Source organism: Falco cherrug, assembly GCF_023634085.1.
Source record: "Falco cherrug isolate bFalChe1 chromosome W unlocalized genomic scaffold, bFalChe1.pri SUPER_W_unloc_1, whole genome shotgun sequence".
In the NCBI taxonomy this organism is placed as follows: Eukaryota; Metazoa; Chordata; class Aves; order Falconiformes; family Falconidae; genus Falco; species Falco cherrug.
In genome coordinates, this window is record NW_026599288.1 from 533,235 (window position 1) to 555,378 (window position 22,144).

The following is a 22,144-nucleotide window of genomic DNA, read 5'->3' on the forward strand; positions in this document are numbered from 1 at the left end:
CTTATCCGTGTACCTTTAAGACAGCCACAAATTGTCAGGTATGTAAACAGGGTGTGAAGAATCGGAACTTAGAACCGCAGCATACGGGCACCTACAGCAACAGCAAATAGCAAGCAAGAAGAAGGACACAAAACCCTATCAGGGTCTAACACCTGCACTGTCTAAGATATATAAATAATTTGTATAAACAATAAAGGCCATTTTGCTGGAACCCAGCCACGCAGACATAGTGTTTCTTTTAAGTCCACCTCGACTTGCGTCACCACACCTGCTCATATCTTGCTTGGGGGGGGAAGGGGGGGGCGCACTCAAGACAAACACCACCTGCTCATTGAAGTTGTTCTTGAGCTCCCTGTCCAAGTTAAGCAATCCCTAATTAAAGGCAAAGGCTTTTTCATAAGCAACAATCAACTTAAGTTTTCACCACACACATCAATAGCAAGCAAATCATTAAATGCACCATTTCCAGAGAGACAGTCACACTTTAGATTCAGATAGCATTTGAGTTTATAGCACACTAGCTCTTCCTGATACACCGTGAGCATGCACTAAGATACCATTACTGCAGAAGTCACTGTCAGCAAATAGACTTGTTAGGCACTGCACACAGTAATGCTAGAACAGGCTGCCAGCCACATTTCATCACCTCCTTTCCAAAAGGGGGTTTAATTTAAATAACGTCTTCTGACTAATCAGATTTGATAGGTTATTCAGGAGCCACTGTTACAAGCATCTTACTGTTGCTCTGTCCTGCTGGCTGGAAAAAAAGTTACAGCCAGTTAGGTTACCAATGTTGCTACTATGCTTCTGGGCCTGAACTGTATTTGCTTAGTCAAAGCTCTTACACCATGCAGTAAACGTTTACTTAACTTTGTTACTGCTCTTTTAGAAATTTAAAGGACTTTCTCTCAAAGCCTTACTCCAAACCAGCTAATGGACAACTGCAGCCCTGTCACTGTTGCCTCTCATCTCCAGACTCTCAAACAGGATGCTGAAGGGCATCTGTGGGAATGGCACATAGGGGCACAAGTTTTGTCTGATGCTTTACTGCACATTTAAAATTGATAAAGAACATACTCTACTGCACAAACTTTTTCAACATCTTCCCTGGGCTAGGGAAACAAGTTAGTTGCATAGTACTACAAGGTTTTTTTCTACAGCCACCTACAAATGCCAACCCCCCTTTGCTCCATTCCCTCATTCTTGGTTCTGGATAACCCTCTGAAGAGAGGATCAGGACTACAAATGCCTAAAAGTTATAAGCAACTTTGCTTCAGTGGCTGCTGCCGATCTGATGTGGGCTCTTCCCTTCCTATATGTTCATTTTTCACTTAACACTGAGGCAATAGGGCAACATTCTTAAAACCAGCCAGCCAGAGGAACATAGTAAAGCAGAGCCCAGGATGAGGGCAGAGAACCTCAGAGCGATGACAGAAGGGGATAGGGGGACAACACTACAGAGAAACCACCACAACAACCACCACCATAAAGATGCAGAAACAGAGAAGCAGCAAGACAAAACTGATGACAAACTGGCACAAAAGATAGATGACAAGCTGGAAAGGCTTGAAGGGACAGCACAGAGATGACAAAGACAGTCCACCTGGCACATCACCACTTAAATCTGAATGACTACCTAGCTGTGCTGCCAGACAAGAATGTGGAGAAGCATGACCTGGTACAGTCAAGCAATACCAAAGGGACAGTCTCATCAATAAATGAGGGGGGGGAAAAACTACCAAGTGACACATGAAGAGCTGCTGGGAAGTTGGAGTGGTTTTTAATTATTATTTCCATGTTCCTTCTATTGGTGTTTTTCCCTGAAGTTTATACCTACATTCCTTTTCTTTTGAAAGAGCTCCGACTGGTCAAGTGGGATGCATTCTATCACTAATGGTACCTGGAGCAGCTTTTTCAGTGATAACAAGGCCAATTTAACTATTTGTCAAGAACTGGTCTCTTGTTGCTATATTCCTCATTTTGAGGTGCAAGTATGTCTAGATTCCAGACCACATGAATTCTCTGAATTAACTCCCACCTAAGATTCAGATAAATAAGAAATTTACTTACGAGTCAGAGGAAACCAAAATGCCTCAACTTTTCAACTATACTCAATTCAGCACGTTATGATTTTCAGATATGAGACCTGATCTTTTAACTTCCATTTTGTCTGCCAGTACATATAGCGTAGTTTAAGTACACAGAACTGAGGATGCATCCATTCACTCTGAAAACTAAAAAAAAAAAAAAACAAACCAACAAAACAACACTTAATTTTCTTATTGCTGCCTGTATTACATTCATGAACTACTACTGATTTTACACTGAGAAACAGTGAAAAGCAGTTTGATTCAAGTGACTAATTTTTAATGCATCACAAGTACTCCAGATTTAAACAGTGGTTTAAGTTTTTACTATAACTACTTGTGCAAGTGAAAGGTTATAACCAACATCAGAATTCTGTATATAGCCTCATACAACAAAAAAAGTAGACAGTGCCTGTTGCTAAGATAAAACAAGACTTAAGATTCTCATATCAAAGCTTCCCACCTACGTAAGCATTTAGTTATTGCTATGCAATTGAGATATCTTACAGATGCTGACAATAAAAAGCTGATCACAGTTTACTACAGTACAAAACAGATTCCATTTTCATTTACTACAGTCTCCAAATAGATGTCATCACCCCAAAATCTGCAGCAACTGCTTCTACTTTGTACCTCTAGCAGTTTTGCAAACAACAAGCAATCAGCTGCACAGAGATACTCCCCTTCCATAAAGCACAATGACATTGAGCCACTGATAACAGCTCTTTGGATAAAATTGTAAAACTAGATTTGACACATTGCAACTACATTTTCTGCAGGGGGAAAAAAAAAAGGGGGGGGGGGAAGAAGCATCACTTTCACTAGCCTTAACAGAAAAAAAATATTTAAGTATATCTACTGCAATCCAGGAGATAAGGTACCTTAAGGCTCTTGTTCTAAGACCCTCCTTGAAGCAAGCACTAGTATGGAGTTTCCATTCAATTTTCAATGGTCACTGGAAATAAAGTCAGACAAAGCTTTTAAAATGGAAAAATAGAATCAGCTAGCAGGTCAGACATCACTTACTATTTTATGTATTTGAACTCAACCAAAACACACGTGTACAAGAACAATGGGATCCATGTTAGACTACTATAGATTCATCAATTTTTATTCTTATGCTAGGGTCACATGCACTACCTACTCTCACAACACATTTAATGTTTCCCCAGCAAAACTCAGTACAGTACTGACAGAAAACGCAGCCGGTTAAATTAACTATTCCACCTACAAACAACTCACTCCGCCTGCCCTGCAGTAAGCAGGCTAAAACCTTGAACTCTGCATGGAAGCCACTGCTTCAAATCCTGATTTCACCCTTAGTCCAAGCAGTTTAAATACATATAAGGCCACCAACAGCCTTCTCCCACTCCCTACAGGATCTCTCCCATAACGTGGTTTAAACCGCCAAACTTTTCCAGCCATCTGACATCCCTGTTTTCCACTAACATACCTCATTTCTCTCAACTAAAAGAGCTATATTCTGAGAATGCAAGTTTCCTGCAAATTCACTTAATTTAGAAGCCACCAGTTATTTCCATAATATTTCCATGGGTTGGGTTGGAAGGGACCTTCAAGTATCATCTAGTCCAACCCCTCTGCCACAGGTAAAGACACCTTCCACTAGACCAGGTTGCTCAAAGCCCCATCCAACCTGGCTTTGAACACTTCCAGGGATGGGGCATCCACAGCTTCTCTGGGCAAGCTGTTCCAATGTCTCACCACCCTCATTATAAGTAAGATTTCTTCCTTATGTCCAATCCAAATCTACCCTCTTTCAGTTTCATCTCTCAGTGTTGCCCACTTTCCAGGAAACACCCCTATTCACTAGAAGTTACTCTTTCACCAAATATACACTTTGAGATACATGAAAACAGAAGTTCTAGAAGTTTCCTATTACTGAAACACCTAAGAGCTGATCACAGCATACCTGGAAAAGCATGCTCACCAAAACACTTTTCTGCAAAGTGACAACATAAGCCCCCAAAAAAGTCAAGTAAACATATGAAGAATGTCACATCTGTAGCACCTAAGATGGAATTTACATTTCTCACATTAGTGCTGTCAAGACAAAGGTAAAACAAGCTTTGAGGCATGTTTTGAAAAAAATCAGGAAGGTTTGAGATAGTTTGAGTTTTATGCATCTTCTTCCACCCATCAATGTGTCACTGATACAGTTTCAGCTTTCGATGCTGGTTCATTTTGTCCTTAATTCGTGTCGCTCCTACTAAACCAATAGGTATCTGTCTTCATCCAACTTCTTATCAAGACCAAGACAAGAAAACAAGCACATACAGAAATACATGTCTGAAGAGATCTCAAGTTTTGTTTCACTGAAGGACAAAAAAACCCCACCCAAACAGTTTACAGACAAGGAAGAAACACCCACCAAAACAACTCATCACTGTTCAAGGTGAACACTCACTTCAACTATTTTCATATGTTCATCGAGCTGAGGTCTCAGCAAGGACACACTCCTTCCCAGACTAACTCAACAGAACAAAGGAATCAAATTGAAATATAAAAAAAAGCAAATAAATCTAATAAAAATATGGTCCCATTGCAGTAATGCCTAAATAAGAACCAATCTTGTTTCATCTCCAGATACAGTACCAGTTAAGCCTGCTTTCATGCTTTCCCACCCTAGATGGGAAATATTATCAGTAGTCAACACCGAATTAAATTTCACTACCAGGGGTCATTTTAGATGAGCAAATTTCACTTATTTTCATTAAATGTGGAACTGTTGCATAACAGAGCATAAAGAGCAGGAAACTGTTTTAAAGTGAATACTTACACCTTAATTATTTATTGAAAAGGTTTGTTAACTTTAGGGAAGACCAGAGCTGGTAGCAAAGATTAAGTTCTGCTCTTTAAAAAAATAGATAAGAACAGAAATATCATTACCAGCTGGGGGGGTGGGTGGGGATGGGGATAAAATACTCTGACATATGAAAACAGCAGCAGACACCTGAACAGGCTCAGCAAAGTGGTAGTACCCACAGCAAGCACACTTCTGGAATTGAATTAATTGGTAACACAGGAAGTTGTCTTGAGCAAACTTGTCTAGCATAGAAAAGTAGAAACTTATCTTTGTGCAGAGAAGTCAAACTGAGGTTGCCCTCAACTATAGCGGATATATTACAAAAAACAGAATATGATAAGTAAATTAGCTGCTTGCTGTGTTGTATATTAGAAAACTTCAGTGACCTGCACTACCTGAAGGCAGCACACTCCAGTCCTAAGCAAAAACATCTTCCTTTATTTTGGATCCATCTCTTGATTTTGGATTTCTCAAACAGCAAAAGTCCCTCTATTTAGGGCTGCTTAAATGGAAATATGGTTCAGCCTACAGTCCAACAATGGATTGAAGAGTTCAAGAATGGAAGCCACAAGCAACAGGAAAGAGGAGAAAAAAAAAAACCAAAACAACAAAAAAACCCAAACACCACGCTCCACAACTACACCAAGAATCTCACTGCATTCTCTCAACTTTGGACCAATATCTTTTATGCCCCAATTTTCCCTATGAAGTCACTCCCATACAGCTTTTCATCTTACTATAAAAGCCTTAAGGATGTTCTTCTGGATTGATAATACAAAACTGGATTTAGTCCAAATTTTATTTCTAAGTTACTATTTCAAATTAATTTAAGTCTATAATTTTGCTATACACTGTATATCCAGTCTCGCTCAGTGGAATAAACATTTTTCCTGCATATAAGAAATTTCTTCAGCAGCTACAGTAATGAATGCAACCCCTGAAACACTTAAAGCAATGAATAACTGAACAGAAATAGCTCATTTCAAGTGCAAAAGCAGCCTTCAGAAACGCATTAGCTTAATTTCCTCAGGAAATTTTAACAGATCCGACTCAACTTCAGCAATCTATCCTTACTTCTATTTTATAATTAGACCAGAGTAGGTTGCTAGATAAGGCTGCCCCACAACCATCCAACAGTAATACCCACAGCTTCTCCTCTCCAAACATCTAAAAGATGGACAACAATATGGGACTAACAGTACAGAGAACTCTCCTCAGCAGACCATCATTATCATTACTATGACAAAGTAACAAGTTGTTGAGTTTGGGGTTTTTTTAAAAAGAAAGAAATTAGAAAGACTATGGGTTGACTATTCCTCAACTGAAATATCAGATTTTCTCCTGTAACCTAAGAATCAGTCCCAGCCTATCTCTTATCACCCATGTATCTGATTCAATCCAGCTTACTTCAGCAAATAAATCCAGTGCTGCCTAAGGACAGGACAGGAGCATCACATTTACATTCCTGCAGTAATGTCAAATTACAAGAGAAATATGTCTTGAAGAAGGCTTTAGTAAGATGGATACACAACTTCTTCTCTCCCAACTTGAAGGGAAAGAGACCTTTACATTACTCAATACAATCAATTTATTCAGAGTATAGCTAGATCCCTGCACTGAATACTGGTGTATTTCAAGTGTTCACCTCCTTGGGAGAAAAAGCAGTTCTTCATTGGTCCAATACCATAACATACAAAACATCCCAAGAGACAGGTAAACCTTCAGAACTGTATAGTACTTGCATATGCAATATGAAAGCTCAGGAATGAGAAGGATGACATGTCACACAGATGTAGCACAGCCATTCTGTCAACCAAACGTTTATTTCTAGAGTCCAGCTCCAAAAGCAGCTTAGACCACCTAGCCATTCATATCACATTCAACTTCTCCACCTTTGTCTACCTTCATTTATCTTGCATCCCATAATATGCTTGTGGATTCTTTAAGCTGTATTTATTAAGGTTTTTCCAGTTGAAGATCTTCACACAGAAGGGATTACAGAACATAATAGTATTACATTTGTGTCCAAACTTGAATTTGCTAGCTTTCCCTTTGCATACAAATTGAGAAAAACTCAACAGCATTAGTTACGAGTGACAAGTTTTTAACCATCATTAGTAACATAACTTCTTTGTAAAGAAGTTACATCACCAAGTGCCTGTGCTTAGTAGTCTAGGAATGTGTTATGAGCTTTTTACCAGCTATCAAAAGTTTTCCAGGTAAGTCAACGGAAATTACTCCTACAAACAAGAAAGAAGCCTATAACTGCAGTTCTGAAAATTGCCCTCTGTTAAGATGCTAATCAGAATCTAGCAATTGTTCTTCCAGACAGTTTTCTGGCTTAAAGGAATTGCATTTTGCATTTGCACAAGCACGAGACTCTTTATCAGCTGTAGGAGTCCTGAAATGCATCTTCCCCCCAACTCAAAGTCTGAAAGTTCTTCAGATTAAAATAACAAATATTTGTCTGATTAAAAATTGATAAATAATTTTCTTACCCAAACATTTTCTTTAAATTACTTCTCAGAACAGTATCTAGAGGATGATACTTCATGTAGTTATATGCTTAGTTGTAAAAGTAATTGCAGGTACAAAGCCCTGCCAGCCAATGACCACTGACAGAATTACAGCTTCATTAACAAATCTAGGTTTATAAAGGAGCTCACAAATCTGAGGTATGTAATATAGAAGTCAACCCCCAAAATCTTTATGGTTCATTACCCCCTCAAGTGCAAAGTTATTTTATACTACCACAACTTTTCCATCCATTTTTGTTTACACAACTCCAACTCACACCTGATTTAAGGGATAAATTAACTTATTCCCTCTCTTCCCAATAAAGAGCCTAAAGGTACTTTGAGAAGCACAATACAACTGCTTCTTTTTACACTGTCACAAACACAGCAAGCAAAATTAAACTCAATCTTTTAGCTTTTATCAATAAGTCAAGTAGACTGGCAATTTATCAGAATATTCAACCCAGCACCAACTGTAAAACACAGTGTCATGGTTTAACCCCAGCCAGTAATTAAGTGCCACACAGCCATTTGCTCACTCCCCCCTCACCCAGGGGGGTGGGGAGAATTGGAAAGGAATGCAAGACTAGGGTTGAGATAAGAACAGTTAAACAGTTGAGAGAAAATAAAAAGAACAACAGTAACAGTTATAATGGAAAGGAGGGAGAAGGGGAGAGGAATAAAATCCAAAGAGAATAGAGAAAACTAATGACGCACAAGTGCTCACCACCTACTGACCAGTGCCCAGCCAGTCCCTGAGCATCAACCGGCAGCCCTGACCAACACAAATACACACACAGAGTTTATATACCAAGCATGATATCCCAAGGTATGGAATATCCCTTTGGTCAGTTTGGGACAGCCATCCTGGCTGTGTCCCCTCCCAGTTTCCTGTGCCCCTCCAGCCCTCCCACCAGCAAGGCCTGAGAAACCAAGTTGTCCCCAACCACATTGTTCTCACACCAAATCCAAAACACAGCACTGCACTAGCCACCAAGAAGAAAATCAACTCTATCCCAGCTGAAACCAGGACACACAGGAATAAGCCAATGTCAAAAACTTATGATATAGAAACTGGACACTGACAACAACATTGAATGTTCTGAATTGCCAATCCATAAAGTTTGCAGAAGCAACATAAAACCACAAGCTTATACAATTAAAAAGGATGAGGACAAGTAAGGCGATGCCTTCTGTGACATTATATCACATGCCACCAGCACCAGCCAAAACTCCTCTGGCTGCCAGTGTGATAGAATTAGACGAGATGGTCTGCTGGATTGGTCCAGAAACCTGACTCCTGAGATGTGTACCATCTCAGCCCCATTCCCTTCCTCATAGCTAGTACAGGGCTACACACATAGCTCTCTTCTGTATGGAGAAAAGGAGAAGGCCAGGACAGGGTTTTTCCCCCCTTCTTCCCTGAAAAAAGCTGTCGCAGAGCAGATATGCCAGGTACACAAGGTCAACCCTACAAAGCCAGCAGTCACAGGAGTGCCTGCACACAAGTAGGATAAAGGAAGGAAGGAGAGGAAGAGGTCTAGCTAATTGTAGTACCGTCTCTTCTTCTTTTTCCTTAACACCCTAGATAGAAGTTGGAGTAAGATTCCCCCTACCAAGCCCCCACAAAAGCCTCTTAACCCCATAGAAGACATACTGCATCTCACAGCCTGTTATCCATAGCACAGCCACCAAAGTTGCATCACCCGTCACAACTCAGTTGTTCCTTAATTTGGCAATACTCACTACTTGTCATTTAGGAATATCCACCTCAGAGTGCTTTAACTCAACATGAATACGTTTTTACTGAGTCCAGAAAAGCAGCTATATTAGTTACCCAGCCAAGTGCTAGAGTCCACATGCTTATCTCTATTCTAATGAGACAGCATCAACATAATAAGATTTCTGTAAGACTATTTTTTTTTCTTGTTTGGAATTTTTAAGTGATGTGGGGAATAAAACAACTTGATAAGGCAATTACTTATTTCCATCTATTGTAATTTCTATTACTAATTAAAAAACAAGGCAATCCTAACTTTCCCTTTAAAATTATAGATTTTGAGCTATCAAAACTCAGGAAAATAGTTCTTAAATTATGCTAAATAGCTTCACAGAAGCATTAAATGTTTTGCTTCTAGTAAGTACTGAGCTAAACAGAACACAAGGCATTACCAGGAAGTTAAAAACTACAAAACCGAAATATTCTTGCACCATACATCCATGGTACCTCTGCAACTCAAATGCAGAGAGAGATATAATCCTTTTCCCCATTCAAAAACAGAACAGCTAACTGAAAAAGATCCAGAAATAGATAATAAGCATGAACAGAGATCTGGATGGCTATGACCCGTGAAGTAAACAAGATTTTGGTTCTTCAGCCTAAAAGACACAAGTAAAGACTGAATACAGTAGAAATCTGAAGTCACAAGTGACACAGGGAAGGCGAGTACCATGGTTTACACAAAACGAGCCAGAAATTAACAAGTTACCTGAAAGCAGGTTTGACAAAAACCATACATGCACCACCCCTACCCCTACACCCATCCCCCAAAGAAAAGCAGAAGTTTCAGCTCTTCACAGAAGATTTAATTACCATGGGGAGGACCTTAACTCTAAACATCACAGACACTAACCATTTACTAAGACTTTAATATCATTCAGCTCTTAGAAAGCAAATTCATCGAAGGTTATTAAACAGAAAAGGCATTCTTTTGACTCAGACAGTCCCCAAAACTGCTGGAAAGCAGAAGAGCATACGGAAAGGAGCATCAACCCTACTTGCCTGACCTCCCTCTGCTCCTCGGGTCCACCCCAGGACGCAGCGCGAGGACTCCATCCCTCTGAGCTGAACACACAGGTTCTCATCTCCATTAAACAGTACTTTTAAAGGCAGCACCGAGAAGCCGCGACGACGGGGAGCAAAGCCACACGCTACCGCGGCGCCCATCGGCTCGCACCCCTCCGCGGCCGGGGGAGGGGCCCCCAGCCTGCGAGCCCCCCCGGGAGGCCAGCAGCCCCGCAGCCACCCCGCCAGCACCTCACACGTGCTGAATCAAGACGGGGGCGCGGAGGGTCCCTCGCCCCGGACAAAGAGAAACAGCAGCGAAGCCTGCCCCAGCGGTGGGGTGGAGGACCGAAGGAGCAGCCGGCTGCGCCTCCCTACCCAGGCCCCCCCTACAAGGAAAATTAGCATCCCCACCCCCTACCGGCCCACTCGTTACCCTTGCGGTGCCTGACGGCTCCAGCTGTCCCCGGGGTCACTATCCACCACCCATACCTACAAAACCAACAACATATCTCCAACTCTACGATCAGACAACGCCATCTTATCTACCTGCCCTCCACTTCACCTCCCCGGCAACGCACTGGCGTCACACCGCGAGGTCACCTGCCCCCGCCGGTCCAATCGGGAGATGCTCACAGTGACGTCACTTCAGCGGGGCGAGGGGCGGGGCGAGGGACGCCTCTCCTCCTTCCCCGAGGAGGGGGGGGACATGTCTGGTGGCTCTTGGCACTGTCCCTGGCTCTGGCCTTGCCCAGAGGCTCCTCCAGCACCTCCTGCCCCTCTCCCACCTGGGCACAGCGACAGGCTCCCTAGGGGGTTGGATGAAGGTGGCGAGCCGGGCCTAGAGGGGGCATTTCACCCCATATGCCTCAGCCCCTTCCCTCAGTGGCCATGGCCCCCTTGACACCTGATCTCATCCTTCAGGAGGAGCTGGTACCAGCCCAGCAAAGCTGAAGGGGCACTCCTAATGGAATGCACTGGAGCACGGTGTTTACCCTCCAAGACCAGATTTAGCATTGACCAGATTGAAAGGGCCTTGATCTGAAATGGAGGGGTTTTTTTCCAAAATTTAGGTGGCAGTTGTGTGTGAGTAAGGGAGAATGTGGAAAGGGGGATAAATCATGGTAAATCACAACTGAAAGCAGCCAAACTAGAATTATCCCTTGAGCTTTTGTGGTGGCTTGATCCTGGGTGAATGCCAGGTGCCCACCAAGGCCACTCTATCACTCCCCTCCTCAGCTGGAAAGGGGAGAGAAAATATAATAAAAGGCTTGTGGGTAGAGATAAGGACAGGGAGATCACTCAGCCACTACCATTGTGATAAATGACTTAGTCCCAAAATAGGATTACAATCAAAGTTTGCATTTTATTAAGCAAATAGAGGCAAGCAAACAGCGCTGGGTGCGCCGGGAGTCTCCGCTCCACCAAGATGCGCACCGTACAAAATTTATTTTAGGTTTACATTTCCTAAACTAATACATATTCATAGCTTTTTCTAAGAAAGGGTTGGTTTATGTAAATGTATCCTTGGAATAGGCATGTACTTCATGGCGCATGCTCTTTCTATCTCCGAGGGTCGTCTTAACTCCTATCTGGTGGTCGGTGGATGAAGTCAGCAGTCTTCCTCGGCTCACCCTTAGGATGACCCTAGATTTTACGCATGCGCCCTGTAAACTTCTCTTACTTAACACTGTGCGGTTAGCAGCCAAGCCAGTTTTAGCCAGCATATCAGGGTGTGTAACCAGATGTCCTTTGTAAGATACAGGAACTAGCTATGTAGCCAGATGTCCTTTGCAAGATACAGGAACTATATATGCAGGAGCGGGCTGGAAACTAGGACCATGCATGGCAATCAGTTAGCTGAGGGGAATGTGCTCGAGCTTGTCTAGACAACAATTAACATGATGAGGCATGTTTGCAGAGCACAGGGGAGTGGGAGACGGATGGCGCCAAGGAAAGATAACACCTTGCTGTTAATTGATGGTAGTTAACCACCAATCAGGGATTGCCTAGTATGTAATGCTTAGCTTCAAGAACCAATCTGTTTAAAACGCGCAGCTTCTGAAAGTGTATATAAACTCGTGCTTCTGTACAATAAATTGACATTTGCTTGCATCAAGCTGCGTCCCGTCTCTTCATTTGCCGCATATATACATTGATCACTCTGTTTTTCTTAAGCGTGTGGTTATACAAGGGTATGTAAGACAGAAGGTTACATTTCATCATGCGGTCCTAGCATTGTTCTATATTGACACGAATCAAATGAACACATTTCACACCATCACAGGCAAAACAGATTCGACTTGGGGGAAGTTCATTACCATTCAAAACAGAAAAAAACCAAACACCAACCACCTTCCCTTCCCCCCCACCTCTCCCTTCTTTCTGGGCTTAACTTAATTCCCAATTTCTCTACATCCTCCCCCCGAGCAGCACAGCAGAACAGGGAAGGGGAGGGTTACAGTCAGTTCATCACATGTTGTTTCTGCTGCTCCTTCTCACACTCTTCCCCTGCTCCAGCATGGGGTCACTACCATGAGAGACAGTTCACCATGACCTTTTCCAATATGAGTCCTTCCCACAGGCTGCAGGTCTTCACACACTGCTCCAGCATGGGTCCCTCTCATGGGGTGCAGTATTCAGGAACAGACTGCTCCAGCGTGGGTCCCCCATGGGTCCACAAGTCCTGCCAGCAAACCTGCTCCAGCATGGTTACAGCCTCCTTCAGGCATTCACCTGCTCCAGAGTGGGGTCCTCCATGGGCTGCAGGTGGCTATCTGCTCCACCGTTGACCTCCATGGGCTGCAGGGGGACAGCCTGCCTCACCATGGTCTTCACCATGGGCTGCAGGGGAATCTCTGCTCTGGCACCTGGAACACCTCTTCCCCCTCCTTCTTCACTGACCTGGGTGTCTGCAGAGCTGTTGCTCTCACAGTCTCACTCCTCTCTCCCACTGGCGCAGATTTTTTGTTTTCTTCTCTTCTTAATATGCTGTCACAGAGGCCCTACCACTGTTGCCGATTAGCTCAGCCTTGGCCAGCAATGAGTCCATCTTGGAGCTGGCTGGCATTGGCTCCATTGGATATGAGGGAAGCTTCTGGCCTCTTCTCATAGAAGCCACCCCATAGCCCCCTGCTACCAAAACCTTGCCATGCAAACCCACTACAAACACTATACAGTAAGTCTCCCAGCTGATCAGTAGACTCTTAAAATATTCGGAAAATCGAAGATCAATTCATTAAAGAGAAAGTAACATTTATTAATTCACATATCTTCAACTGATACTTCTTTGGTTTTCCCTTTGAAGTTTCAGGTACCTTTGTTTTAGCTTACACTTGACTTACTCAGCATCCGATATTAGTAGAAGCAACTTCTTCCCTGACTTCTTTATTCCACAGGGCATCCACAGGGGAAAAAATAAGTATCAAAACTGCAGGCCAGATCCAGCTGGTGAGACAGGAAAGGTGCAATCGCTTTCAGTTTTGTTTCTGGGACTAAAACCACAAGCTTGCAAAAGCTAAGTTTAAAGACTACGTTTTCTCTATCCCTATGCTTAGAATTAAGGTTTTGCCTAAAATGTTTGTCACCCAATTGCAATGGTGATCTAAAGCATCGCTGCCACTTTTGAATCACAGCCCTGCAAGTACAGAAAGCTGAAGTTAAGTATCAGTACTACTGTGGTACTGCAACCTAACACCATCCTGCACATAACACTGAATAAATCAGTCCAACTCTACTATGCTGCTATCATGTGTACCATCTCAGCCCCATTCCCTTCCTCATAGCTAGTACAGGGCTACACACATAGCTCTCTTCTGTATGGAGAAAAGGAGAAGGCCAGGACAGGGTTTTTCCCCCCTTCTTCCCTGAAAAAAGCTGTTGCAGAGCAGATATGCCAGGTACACAAGGTCAACCCTACAAAGCCAGCAGTCACAGGAGTGCCTGCACACAAGTAGGATAAAGGAAGGAAGGAGAGGAAGAGGTCTAGCTAATTGTAGTACCGTCTCTTCTTCTTTTTCCTTAACACCCTAGATAGAAGTTGGAGTAAGATTCCCCCTACCAAGCCCCCACAAAAGCCTCTTAACCCCATAGAAGACATACTGCATCTCACAGCCTGTTATCCATAGCACAGCCACCAAAGTTGCATCACCCGTCCAACTCAGTTGTTCCTTAATTTGGCAATACTCACTACTTGTCATTTAGGAATATCCACCTCAGAGTGCTTTAACTCAACATGAATACGTTTTTACTGAGTCCAGAAAAGCAGCTATATTAGTTACCCAGCCAAGTGCTAGAGTCCACATGCTTATCTCTATTCTAATGAGACAGCATCAACATAATAAGATTTCTGTAAGACTATTTTTTTTTCTTGTTTGGAATTTTTAAGTGATGTGGGGAATAAAACAACTTGATAAGGCAATTACTTATTTTTCAGCAATGAGTCTGTCTTGGATCTGTCTGGCATTGGCTCCATTGGATGTGAGAGAGGCTTCTGGCCTCTTCTCATAGAAGCCACCCCATAGCCCCCTGCTACCAAAACCTTGCCATGCAAACCCACTACAGCTTTTTATCCTCAGGGAAGTTGGAAAGCCTGTGGGGTTCTTTTATAGTTTGGTGGGGTTTTTTTTCCAGTTTGGCTTTTCACAGCACCCTTGTCTTTGAGGTTTGTTAGATGAAAACACAAAAATATGGCCTAAAAGAAATTACTTCTTTATCAAGAAAATAGTATGTTTACTGATTTCACGTGAATTGAGGCATCAGAACATTTCAAGTAGTCAGGAGCTGGCTTTTTTTGCAGTCTGTCTGCAAGTCACATGTTTTTCTCTTTTCCTCCCTTCCTTTTTCTTTTCTCTGCAATGTCACTTGCAAAATGGCAATCATTGGGTTTGGGTTACTCAAAATTTTGCCTCTATAAGCATATAAGATACTTATGAGCCATGTGGACATAAAAAAAATCACATATCCATCCACATCAGTTTTAAAGCAGCATATTTAATACAAATATTTAATATGTCCTTTAATTTCCCTTCAATAAGGGAGTTTCCTGGTGGAATAGAGCACTTCAAAGTTTGACTAAGCACCTCATGATGCACTAAGGAATGTGCACTGGACCCTTGTATTCACTCAGAAAAGCCAGGTGATAAAGCCAAGCTGTCTGCTAGGTAAAAGGGTCTCTCTAAGGGAAACCTTGAATAAAGTTTTGCAAAGCGAAGCCAGTACCAGGCCCCTCAAGGCTGGCAGTAGAATGGGAGGAGGAGGTGGTTTATGCTTGTGGTCAGATTTTCCCACAGGAGAGATGGAAAACTTCAGTATAAATTGTGCACGTTAGGATCAACAGGAATACTCTCACAGGGTGGCTCTCAGTGAATGATACCAAATCCGTGTATTCTGCTGCTTTGAGCTGCCAGAGTACCCTTCCCATGTCTCCCCAGCACTGTGGCATCAGCCCACTCCTCCTCACTCTTGGGACTGTGATATAGCTGCTTTTTCTCAGGAGCAGCACAGGCTGCCAAAATAACACCCATCCCTGCCCTCCAGGCATTGTCTGGCAAGCTTCAGTTGCTCAAAAGTAAATGAAGAAAGAAACCAGCTAGACGGTGCTTCTCCTATGCTTAAATTGACGGGGCCCGAGGAGGCCGCCAGCCAGCCCTGCCGGTCTATGCAAGGTAACAAGGAACGGACACGGGACGAAGCTAGAAAGATTCACCTCGAGCCCCACCAACCCTCCCCTGACCGGGCCCCACTGCCCTGGCAACCGCAAAGGGGGCGGGCCAGTCCGCCGCCCCACCTCCTCTGGTTGCTAGGAAACGAGGCTCCCGGGCAGGGCGGAGAAACTGCCGCAAAGGCGCGACGTAACTGTCGTAAAAAAATCCCGGAGAAAACGTCATGAAGCGCGGTCGGTGGGGCTTGTGGCGGAGATAGTGACCGAATCTGGTTTTCATTTATATGCCCTGTTCCTCAACAGCTGTTTCCCCTTCCTGCTCCATGTGGGGTTTAAGCTGGGCTCTTGGCCTCTCCTCATCTTATTATGGCTCGGAAAACAGTTAGTAGGAAGCGGAAAGCGGTAGCAGCCGTCTCCGCGGGGCCTGAGGGGCTACAGGGAGAGCAGGTAGGCTGGGGAGGCGGAAGCGGGTGTGTGGTGCATCGCGTCGCGGGGTGGGGGAGGCCGAATTCCTTTTCCCCGGTGGGGCGGAACGTGCGGTTTCCGGGATGACCCTGACTGGGGGTTGCTGTGTCCTGGTGCTTGGCTTGGCTGGGGTGGGGAAGGAGGGCGATGGGGTTCTGGTGCCTGGGGAAGGTGTCTTCGAGGGGTGGTGGGGAAGAGTACCCCCGGCAGTCCCCGCTCCCTGCCATGGTGGCGCTGGGGGTTCTCTCGGGTTCCTGCCACTACCCCCATTAATTTCAGTTGTTCGGTCCGTAACCGTCGTGTCCCCGTCGCCCCTAGGCTGAGCCATGCTGCGGAGCCACCTGATGCCAAGCCGGAGGAGGCTGACGAAGGGCGCAGTCGGTATTGGGCGGCTCCCGCAGTGTCACCCCCCAAACCTGCTGATATTGTATGAATTCACTGTAGGATAGAATAATGACATCCTCAATTTGTATTGTGTTTGTCAACATCTTGTAATGCTATCCTGTTATTGGCCGACACCTTGTGAGGCTGTCTACATCCTGTTATCTGTCGGCATCCATAGCTAAAACACACCCAAGGAGGAAAGACAGTTAGCAAGAGCTGGTTGAAACTGGTAAGTCACCCAACTCAGCATTTTCTGGCAAAAGGTGAAAGTACACCTTGAGGAAGATCAACGGCCTTCCTCCCAAAGACCACTGCCAGCATCCCGAGGACCCCTGCCCACAATTCTTGGAAGAATTTGCGCAAGCACAAAAGACTGATAAGCTAGTTAACATACAAAGCGAGAGTAGGCAGGTTTAGGTAATGACTATATATAGGCGTTAATTGAATAGTCATTGTTTTATGGTATAAATATAAGATAGTTAGTTACTTTGGACATGCATGTTAGGCGGAAGGATCCCCCATGCATCCAGCGCTGCCAATAAAGGATACTTAGTCGCTACGAAATTTTGACTACGTTCTTTAAATCATGCTGAGCTCATGGCAGGGAGCTGTCGGGGCTGTCCTTTTCTATCTTAAGTGCTTCTCAGTTTTCTCTTTATTTCTGTAAGCATCCGGTGTCTTACCAATATGGACTGTTTTCAGCGTCATCGCAGCGTTACTTCTTTAGCAAATGTTTATGTTTAATTTTATGTTGCTGAAGGCTGTATCAGCATTTCCAAGTCAATCTTCGTGTATGATATTTCATGGATAGTTTGGAAGACTTCAGTATTTTGATGAGAATATCTTTGAATTTGGAAGGGTCATGTCTTAAGTTTGTTCTAGTTGCTTTATCTAATTTCCTTGTTTATTTTCCACAGTATGGATGGGATCACTCAGTTCACAAAAGGAAAAGACTCTCCCTGGTGAAAAGGTCTCTGGTGTACTACCTGAAAGGTAGAGAAGTCAGGGTGCAGAATGAGTCCAGCTATCACCACTTGTTGCATGGATATGCAGCCCAGCAGCTTCCCAGCCTCCTGAAGGAGAGAGAATTTCCCCTCGGAACCCTTAATAAAGTGTTTGTTTCCCAGTGGCTGAACCACCGACAAGTGGTGTGTGGGACAAAATGCAACACAGTAAGTACCACTTGTCTTTCCTCTGTTAATTATTCCACCCCTAGATGATGCTTACCATAACTATAGTATGTAGATTGTGAAGGAAAATATTAGCAAATAATTAGGAGTGAAGTCCAAATCATGCACAGTTAATTTTGTATGAAGGTAATGCTTAATGATCACCCATTCTGCTTGGAAATATGGTACTCTGCAAATAGCTGGAAACCTGAAGCAAGGTCTGTATCTCATGCAGCATCTGTCTAATCCATACAGAGCAATTTACATCTGTTTGCAGGATGGAGAGCAACAGTGGGGTTGAATCTTCTCATTAATGAACGGTGCTAGCTTTGCTAAATGGTAGCTATTGTGCCTAGCAGAGGTTGCTAGTGAGGCTTTTTTCTTTATGCTTGGGGTTATGTGGTTTGGTTCTATCTATGGCTCTGTGCTGCTGACTTTGAAAAGTTGCCACAAAACTAAAAACTATGGTTAAACTCCAGGTATTCTTCAGAGTAGCTAGAAATGTTCCAAGCTTAAAAAATGAATTTCAGGTCTCCAGGATTATCCTTTGTTTTTTCACTTTGTGATCACCTTCCCCCCCCCCCCCCCCCCCAATCTCTTTTCAGTGTTCAAATAACTTCCCTTGCTTATGTACCTTTATATGCTTTAGCAAAAATTGAAACCTCGTGGTTAATAAATGGAGGAGACCATGCTTCTTAGATAATGTTCTCTCTGCCAGAGTTAGTAGCCCAACTTCATTGGCTGAGGTTTCATGTATGAAGTTCTGATTGAATTAGCACGAAATCCCAAATTTGTTCTTTGCAAGTTGGTTTGTGCCACAGAAATGAATTGAGCATTGCAAGGAGTGTATAGATCAAGTAGCTCTTAAACCTCAGAGTATATCAGTTGGTGTGATTGTTTCTTTGCCTTAAGTTTTTGCTGTGTTTGTGGGGGTTTTTTGCACAGAAGCTGTGCTCAGTGATGTCTTGCAAGGGACAATTGTTTTTTTCTTTTAGTTTCAGATGTTTTGTTGTTATTCATAGTTACGCAGTGGGAGGCTTTCATGCAGTAGCTCTTAAGAAGCAAGGCCTTGTTTCTTAAACAAAAGAGTCTTTTAACAGGAATAAGCCTGAAATAGAATCTCTTTGCCACCTTTCTTCATGTGTGTTCATCATCTCAGTCAGTAGCCAGCACTGTTTGTGGAACAGTTTACAGGAGACAAACTCCTGCTGAAACACAAGCTCTTGAAAATCTTGCTTACTCTAGCAAGATGACTGTTTTATAGAGCTGCAACAATTTTGCTGTGTTCTGTAATCTCCGTAGTTCCAGTACTGCTACAGTAAAGATAAATGAGCAAATGTGTTGTTAATGCAATGTAGCAGAAAACTGGGACCAAACAATTGCAGAACTGAAGAGGGGTTAAACTGATATGAAGAAATGGTGCGAAATAGGGACAATAAACATCGATTGTGATTCTATATGTCTGCTCAAGGAGTGTAGGTGTGGTGATTGGTCACGTAACCATATAGTTTTAAGGAAATAACTAATGATAGAAAGAGTCTGTTCTTCTTCCTCTAACAAAAGGGGCTATTTATAAAAAGGATGAGAAACATTCCAATGCTATCTAGAGGGAGGGAGTGCTAAGTCTCCTTGCTGGAGAAGATCAGATGGTCACAAGGACATGAATCACCTACAAACCTGCAAGACCACCACATTCCAGGCAAAGGACTGATAAGCTAATTAACATACGAAGCGAGAGTAGGTGGGTTTAGGTAACGAATATGTATAGGCGTTAATTGAACATTCATTTGGTTTTTTTGTATAAATATGAGATGGTTCGTCATTTCGGTTGTGCACGCTTGTGGTGGAGCGATCCCCCATGCATCTGCGCACAATACACATACTTACTTTATAACTTTTGAGTTAAATTCTGTACGTCACAACCGTATTGTTGCTTCCACTGCATACACTGCAATGAAGTGTATGCTTCCACAGGTAGATTAAATGTTACAGATGGACCTTGTCTTTTATTAACCAAAATATGGCGATTACAAAAGAAGTCACTTCAGTGTTGTGAAAGATTGTATATGAATTATGAATACTGTAATAGCTTTAGCTTGGTTGCTTTGCATTCACATTTGAACAAGTAGGATGTTAAACTCTACACTCTAATAATAAGATTTTTCTCTTATCTTGAGTAAGCAACCTAACAAAGAAGAATTCCCTTGTTGATTCTCATATGCTGAGCTTGTGGCATTTAAGTTGGGAGTAAATCTAAAACATTTTGGTTGACTTCAATGGGGTTTACCACATTAGTTATATGTAATTAAAGTTTATATTTTTCTGTTGCATTATGTAAATCAAAGCTTGAATGTGTCCCTGAGAGCTTTTTGTGTTTAATTTATAAATTGCCTTTGGCTATGCTGTGCCAGAAGGATTCACTATTTCTAACAAAAAAAATACGCTCTTGTCATAGAGGAGTAGGTTTGCTTTTAGTCACTTTACAGTACTAGTCACTGTAAACGCTGAAGAGAATATGGAGTTCTCCGTCAATTGCTCACTTTTAATGAGGATTATAACTTTTTATCCTTAAAAATATCCCTGGGTATGATTGTGTATATGAAATAACTTTCTTGTTATCTAGTGGATCCTGGTGCTCACAGTTGGCCAGCTGTAAATAAAATTTTTGGGTTTCTTAAAGGTGCATGCTGTTTCTAATAGATCTAGAATTATGGAACCTATACAAGCATTCAAGTGTCTAAAAATTCAAACACAATCGCCTGGGCTTTTCTAAGGCAGGATTAATATTTGTAATCTCCTTGATCTTGTATGCAATGGGCTGCTTAATGTTTTTCAAATTCAAATGATGAGCAGGCAAACCTCTGAGAGGTGCCGTTATTTAGGGTGGGTCATCATGACACCTCAATTAGCAAAGGCTGATACCATGAAGTTTCAGAAGAAGATCCTGTAACTGGTGTTTTCTGTTCAAGCTTCCTAGAGAAACTTTGAGACTTATGTAGGATACATATGGCAAACAAAAACACTGAACATGAGATTGCTCAAGTTTGGGGTTTTTTTTTGCTATTTTGGGGAAATGATAAAGAATAATGCAGCTCCTAAAAAGTTCCAATAACTTTGCAGCTTCTGTTGTTCCCTTAGTTCTGTGTATGTGTTCAGGACTTAATTCTTTTGCTAATTGTGAAGTTAAGGATGAAAAAATACAAGAGCTATAAATCATTCCCTAAATAAAAGAAGCTTATTAGTTTCCAGTTGCTTGAGAAATATAATTGCCTGGAATCTAATATTTTTGTGGTGTGTGTTGGTTTTTTTGTTGGTTCTCCCCCCCACCCCCCCAAGGCAGGCCTGATGGGTATATCTGTGTTTAAAAATTTCCTTACCAAATGCTTTCTTCTGGTTTCTCAGGTGGCTTTTCCAAGGCATGAATGGGTTGCTTTGTGAATGCTAGCAGATACCTTTTCTCTCTTTGGTAGATTCATATGTTGCCTTGGATGCCCTGCTGTAAATCATCAGCTCTTGTTTCTTCTTAGACTTAATTTGTTCAAGAGATCTCATGTCTGTTCTATGCATCTCATACTATTGTAATCTAGTCTTGTAGACCTGGGGTAGTAGCGGTGAGAATCCAATGGATAGTTAGTTACTCTTTCATCTATGAATATGGACTCTCTATGGGGAAAATAATTTCCACTTGCTTTGCTGGTTAATGTACCTTCTTGCTTTGCACATGTAATGAAGACTCAAGGCTGCTTGTTTCTGATCCCAGAGGGAATGAGAAGTCATGCTCCTAGTTTGTAACTCAAAGTCCACTGAACAGTGAACAAAACTCAGTGTAAATAAACCTCTAATGTCTGTAATTGACACCTCCGTTCACCTTTGTTTCAGTGGCTTGTCGGTAAATAGCCAGGTGCTGTTTCTTGTCTCAGAAGCATTTGGTTTTCTGTCAACTGCACGTGATACCCCTGTCTGCCTTCAGAGTCTGGTAGTTTCTGTGCCAGGTATGGTGTGGGTGGTCAAGATGCCCTTTAGCAGGCTCTCACTTCTCTATCCTTTGTCATCTGTTGACATGTGTTAACTGTCTGCCAGCCTCCTAAAATTAAACATGGAGGGCAAGACACAAAAACTAACAAATGTGATTTTGGCAGTGAACGATTCGGTGATATCAAGGTGTGTGCCCATTAGCTAGTAGTGCTTCAGAGTTTAACAGCAAGGTGGAGTGCCTGATTGTATGATCTTGTCTCTGGAAATAAGAGTTCGG

General features: G+C 42.7%; 2 protein-coding genes across 13 annotated transcripts in view; one reads left to right on the forward strand and one right to left on the reverse strand.

The window, feature by feature from the left end:
- Positions 1 to 10,843, reverse strand: part of LOC129734840 (ubiquitin-associated protein 1-like) — a 36,635-nt gene extending 25,792 nt beyond the window's left edge. For 6 of the 12 annotated variants that reach the window (XM_055700150.1, XM_055700148.1, XM_055700142.1 and 3 more), the window contains exon 1: positions 10,649 to 10,755. The gene's annotated coding sequence lies outside the window, so the exon portion shown is untranslated. Of the gene's footprint in view, positions 1 to 10,209; positions 10,597 to 10,648 lie in introns of those variants that run through there. The other 6 variants (XM_055700146.1, XM_055700144.1, XM_055700143.1 and 3 more) reach the window with 6 other exon arrangements.
- LOC129734946 (uncharacterized) lies at positions 1,586 to 20,450 on the forward strand. The gene is made up of 3 exons (XM_055700361.1): positions 1,586 to 1,678; positions 16,326 to 16,766; positions 17,641 to 20,450. Exons 1-3 carry the CDS (start codon positions 1,586 to 1,588, stop codon positions 17,941 to 17,943), a joined length of 837 nt encoding a protein of 278 aa, XP_055556336.1. The 3' UTR covers positions 17,944 to 20,450.
- Positions 20,451 to 22,144: the final 1,694 nt, after the last annotated feature.

What these genes read in the sequence shown, in the direction of transcription:
- LOC129734946 (XM_055700361.1), top strand. Translation starts at nt 1,586, where the DNA reads ATGACAAAGACAGTCCACCTGGCACATCACCACTTAAATCTGAATGAC. An exon ending in ATGTGGAGAAGCATGACCTG is followed by an intron (nt 1,679 to 16,325) that starts GTACAGTCAAGC and finishes GAGAGCAGGTAG; the next exon opens with GCTGGGGAGGCGGAAGCGGG. An exon ending in CCCCCAAACCTGCTGATATT is followed by an intron (nt 16,767 to 17,640) that starts GTATGAATTCAC and finishes TATTTTCCACAG; the next exon opens with TATGGATGGGATCACTCAGT.